This window comes from Lipotes vexillifer, unplaced genomic scaffold, assembly GCF_000442215.2.
Source record: "Lipotes vexillifer unplaced genomic scaffold, Lipotes_vexillifer_v1.1 scaffold575, whole genome shotgun sequence".
NCBI classification, from domain to species: Eukaryota; Metazoa; Chordata; class Mammalia; order Artiodactyla; family Lipotidae; genus Lipotes; species Lipotes vexillifer.
Window position 1 is genome coordinate 3,319,795 of NW_006780198.1, and position 5,043 is coordinate 3,324,837.

At 53.7% G+C, this 5,043-nt stretch overlaps 1 protein-coding gene across 1 annotated transcript in view; it reads right to left on the reverse strand.

Moving 5' to 3' along the window:
- Positions 1-5,043, reverse strand: part of SLC2A5 (solute carrier family 2 member 5) — a 24,556-nt gene that overhangs the window by 2,363 nt on the left and 17,150 nt on the right. Inside the window, exons 5-8 of the mRNA XM_007453315.1 lie at positions 3,538-3,690; positions 710-835; positions 411-598; positions 182-292 (exon numbers count right to left, since the gene is read on the reverse strand). Coding sequence (XP_007453377.1) covers positions 182-292; positions 411-598; positions 710-835; positions 3,538-3,690 — 578 coding nt within the window. The remainder of the gene's footprint in view (positions 1-181; positions 293-410; positions 599-709; positions 836-3,537; positions 3,691-5,043) is intronic.

The window sequence follows — 5,043 nt, forward strand, 5'->3', positions numbered from 1 at the left end:
CCCCCCCCCCCCCCCCCAAGAGACAGGCTGGCATCTGAGGACAGCCCAGAGGCTAGAGAGGAGGGACCGAGGGGCACGTCGCCACTGAGCTCCGGGCTCCTTCCTGGGCCAAGACTCCCCACTCTCAAGGTGCCCCCCATCCTTGGTGGCAGGCAGGGACTCGGCTCCCGGGGACACTCACGGCGCAGACGGTCATCAGCACGTTGACAGCGCCTGTGCCTGCCGTCACGTACTGGACATCCTGTGCCCTCACCCCAGCGCTCAGGTAGATCTGGTCTGCATAGTAGTAGATCTGGAAGGCCACCCCGGAGGCTGGTGAGGCCGGCCAGGCAGCCTGGACCCCTCGGCGGATCCCTTCCCGCCCCCGCCCCCGTGCCTGCCCGCTGACCCGGCCCCGGCTGCCCTGGTACCGCGTTCACTCCCGACAGCTGCTGGCCGCCCATGAGGACGACGATGGAGATGACCTGCCACCGCAGGGACCTCATACTGAGCAGCTTCAGCACGGAGATGAAGCCGGCGGCCTTCTCGGCCCTGTCCTCCTCCCAGATCTCCTGTGTCTCGGCGTCCACGTCGTCCCAGCCGCGCAGTTCCCTCAGCGCTGGGGGAGGGAGCAGACGGGGCGCTGGGGGCTGAATCACGCAACCCCCCGCCCCCCAGCAAAGACGCCGCAACCTGCGTCGTTTCTCCTGGTCTCCTGGGAAAGCCTTACCGTTTTTGGCAGCCGCTTCATCTTTCTTCTGAATGAGCAGGTACCTGGGGCTCTCGGGGAAAAAGGGCAACAGAAGGAGCTGCAGTGCCGCGGGGATCCCGGTCACCCCAAGGAGGATGGGCCAGCCTGCAAGGAAACCAGTCCTACGTGAGAGCTGGCGCCCCAGCCTCCTCTCCTGCTTCTCTCCGCCCCCAACCCCACTCTGGCCCGTTATCCCGATTGGTTTTCTTTGGAGCTGGAGCTTCTTTCTTCTCTTCCGTCCCCAGCACCTAGGTTGGTGCCTAACCAAGAGCGGACACTCTAAATACTTAGACAATGGATGCTGATGAATAGCCACTACCCACCTATCAGATGAACAAAGTGAAAACTCTGACAACACCAAGCACTGACGAGAATGTGGGCAGATGGGAAGTGTCCACACCGCTGTGTGGACACGTGGCATCTTTAGGGGACAGGCTGGCAGGAGCTAGTGATGCTGGACACCCACGTGCTCTAACCCAGTAGTCCCACTCAGGAACGCATGCCTGGGCCACCAGGACACCGGAAGGACAAGGGCAGAGCAGCACTGATTATAGAAACAAAACCCAGAAACAAGGTGAATGTCCACACTGTAGAATGGATGCATAAGTCATGGTTCATTCATAAGATGGAATTTTATACTTTGGTGAAAATGAAGCAAGTCAGGACAGAAGCCAATCCCACCAATGCGATGTTGGGTGCAGTGTGGTTCCACACAATGTGGTTCCATTGTATTGAGTCCGGGAACAGGGAAAATTAACTCTATCTTCTAGAAGAGTGGTGAAACTCTTCTAGGGAAGAGTAAGGAGGCGATGATCATAAATGTTGGCACAGTGGCTCCCTTTGGGGGCAGGAAGGCTGTGATTGAGGGGCGCACAGGGGGCCGGCGTGGTTCTAGTTCTGGACCCTTATATATGTTACATCACTCAATAAAAACGGTTAAATAAGTGAATGAGTGGTTCAGGCTCCATCTAGGAGCTGTGAATGCCCGACTCACCCCCTTTTCTCCCATGCAGGAGGTGATAACTGGAGACATCTGCGCGCCAGGGACTAGAGTCTAATGGCTTTTCACATGTAGCCCACTTCCCCATCATAGCAGTGTCTGGAGGCAGGTACCAGGATCAACCCCATGTTACACCTGCAAACACCGAGGCACGGAGGGCATGTAGCTCCCTTGCCCGAGATCAGTTATTTAGGAGCAAAGCTGAGATTCGAACTCAAGCACATTGAACCCTGAATCCCCATCCTCCAAACCTTCTCCCACCTCTTGGCTCTGAATCCAGGGCCTAGCTGATCGGGTCCTGCTTCTGTCACCCTTGCACAGACTACAGCGAGTATGGACGTGCCTGCCATTCTGGCCGTTGCCATCTGCCCTCTGGCCCCCACGCCACCCCCTACACTGAAGCTCTTCTCGTGAGATCTCGGTGACCCCTAACTGCCAAACCCAGACACCGTGTTCCAATCTTGACCCCCGTGACTTCTATGCAGCCTTTGTGCTGTGACTGCCCACTCACTTCCAAGAACTCTGACACTATTCTCTCTGGCCTTCCTTCTTTCTTCACTGAGCACCTAGTATGTGCCATGAGCTGCGCCGGAGATTCAAAGATGAGGAAGGCCAGGCCCCGCCCTCCACACTCTTGTCTAGAGGAGGGTACCGAGGGCTGAATAGTCACCAGAAAGGATGGAGGGACAAAGTGGAGTCCACCACCACACCTGCAGCTCCCTGCATACACAAAGAACTTTATGCTTCCATCCCCTCTGCCCACATCTGGAATGCTGGTCCTACCCGTGCCCCCAAGCCCAGGCCCTCTCTGAGACCCCCTCCCTGGGTGGAACCATGACTCCCTGCCACACACCACAGAGCACTTCGCGGGTGCCAGGGATCCGTGGCTGTTTCTGGGTGCAGCAGCTCGTTGGTTACGTGCCATCAGCGGGGGACAGGAACCTAGCTCCTGCACTCCTGGTCCCAGCTCTTTACAAGGGCGATTGAAAGGTGGGAGAGCTGGTAGTTACACTCAGACTCAGGCCTGCACTGCCTGCATTTGTGTCCTAAGGAGACATTGGACACGTGATCCAACTTCTCTATGCCTCAGGTTCTGCACCTGTAAAATGGGTATAGTAATAGTACATGCTTCATAGGTTGTTTGGAGAATTAAATGGATTATATAAAAGACTTCGTGTCTGGCCCATACGTTTTGACTGGTGCTTTGTTAGTGGTGACTTCCCTTTCAGAGGTTCGAGACCCAAGACAAAAAAAAGGGAGGTCATGCAAGAACAATGACAGTTATGAGTTGCTGTACACCTACTATGTGCCAGGCCCCAGGCTCTTGGGGTGGGGGTGTGTGCAGCTCCGAAGTCTGGGTCTGGTGTGGATACCAGCCCTGAGACTCACCACCTCACCCACGGAGGCTGGGTCTTGTGACCCTCTTTGCTGTCTGTGATGGGATGATCACGGGCCCCTGGGCAGCTGCATCGCTGGGAGGCTCCAGTGCAATGGTGCCGGAGGCCTTAAGCACAGAGGCTGGCACCCTGGTGGCCGTCATTACCACGCCCCGGGTCCCTGTGTGACAGCCACCAAGCAACCAAGAGAAAGATAGCATCACCTCCTGCGCCCTCACAACTCCCTCATCCGTGTCCCAAGAGGGACTAGAGAACATCAGTCTGTCTGTCCCCACCAACTTGTTCAGACCCGCTCTGGGCAACCTCCAGCTCAGCACCGTGGGGTCAGGGCTGTGTGGGGGCGCCGTCATTTAGAGAGAAAAGACCAGCTCATAGGAACGGGCTGGGGGTCTGAGGTGTCCTGAGCTCACCTTTTTCGTTTGCGAGGAGACTCCGAAGACCCAAGATCTGGGCCGCAAGGATGCCGACGGTGATGAAGAGCTGGGGCACCACCCCCAGGGCCCCCCGCAGGTTCTTAGGGGCCAGCTCCCCTAAGTACATAGGGACGACATTGGAAGACAGACCTGGGAGGGAGGGTGAAATAAAGACACCATCAGGAAACATTAATCTGGCAGGGATGAGCTCTGTCTTCAAACACATTTATTCTTCCTCAGCAATCGCATTAGTTGGGCTGAAACTGTCTCAAAACTGCAGGACTAAGCAAACCACCCCCCTTGCAATTCGTAGGCCTTTTAACTTTAAGAGAAAACAGTCTGACCAAAGAAGTTCATGGACAGAGCGTTTGCTTCCAGACTGGTGTCACCTGGGGACACAGGCCACCCGGACCTCAGGTCTTCCCTCCTGATTGGCTTGGTCTCGGAGAGGAAAAGCCCAGGTGTGGTTAGACTCTGTCTCCTCTCTTGCTCCTTGGTGGGGCGAACCTGTTAATAAAAGGCCAAGGACCCCTGCCCACCAGCTTTACCTTCTGAGACTGTATATTACATAATAAGCTGATGCATAGACATTGAAGCATAAGCTTTATTTGTCAGTAAGCAGTGAAAAATTAAATATATTTTGTAGACTAACTGCATTCTGGGATTTGTGTAATGACTGAATTACTTCTGAATCCTCAATATTTGAACTTGTTGGTTTTCCTGTCTTACTGATATCTGACCCCCTTATGAATAGGTGAAACAGTTTTATAGGCTCTAAAGTATTTTCATAGATATTATCCCATTTAGTTCTCCTCAAAGTCCAATGAAAGGTTGGGGGTCTGGGAGGAAGGTCAGATGGGTTGTTACTGGTCCAAGTATCGCACATGGAGCCAGAGGCAAGCTGATGCTCAGAAAGACGTGGGGTCTGAGAGGGAGGCTGTGGCCAAGGGCAGACCAAGGGAGACAGTGTGGGGTGAGGGGAGGCTGGAGCTGCTGGTGATGGGAGGGTATTTTATAGCACTGAGATAAGAGGAAACTGACAGCCAAGTTTTCAGCTCTGCAATTCTGCCCAAGGACATCTCTGCTTAGTATTTTATTATTATTATTTTTGGCTTTTTTTTAACATCTTTATTGGAGTATGATTGCTTTACAATGGTGTGTTAGTTTCTGCTGTATAACAAAGTGAATCAGCTATACGTATACATATATCCCCATATCCCCTCCCTCTTGCGTCTCCCTCCCACCCTCCCTATCCCACCCCTCTAGATGGTCACAAAGCTCCGAGCTGATCTCCCTGTGCTCTGCGGCTGCTTCCCACTAGCCATTTTACACTTGGTAGTGTATATATGTCCGTGCCACTTTCTCACTTCGTCCCAGCTTACCCTTCCCCCTCCCCATGTCCTCAAGTCCATTCTGTATGTCTGCGTCTTTATTCCTGTTCTGCCCCTAGGTTCTTCAGAACCCTTTTTTTTTTTTTTTTTTTTTTTTTTTTTTTTTTTTTTT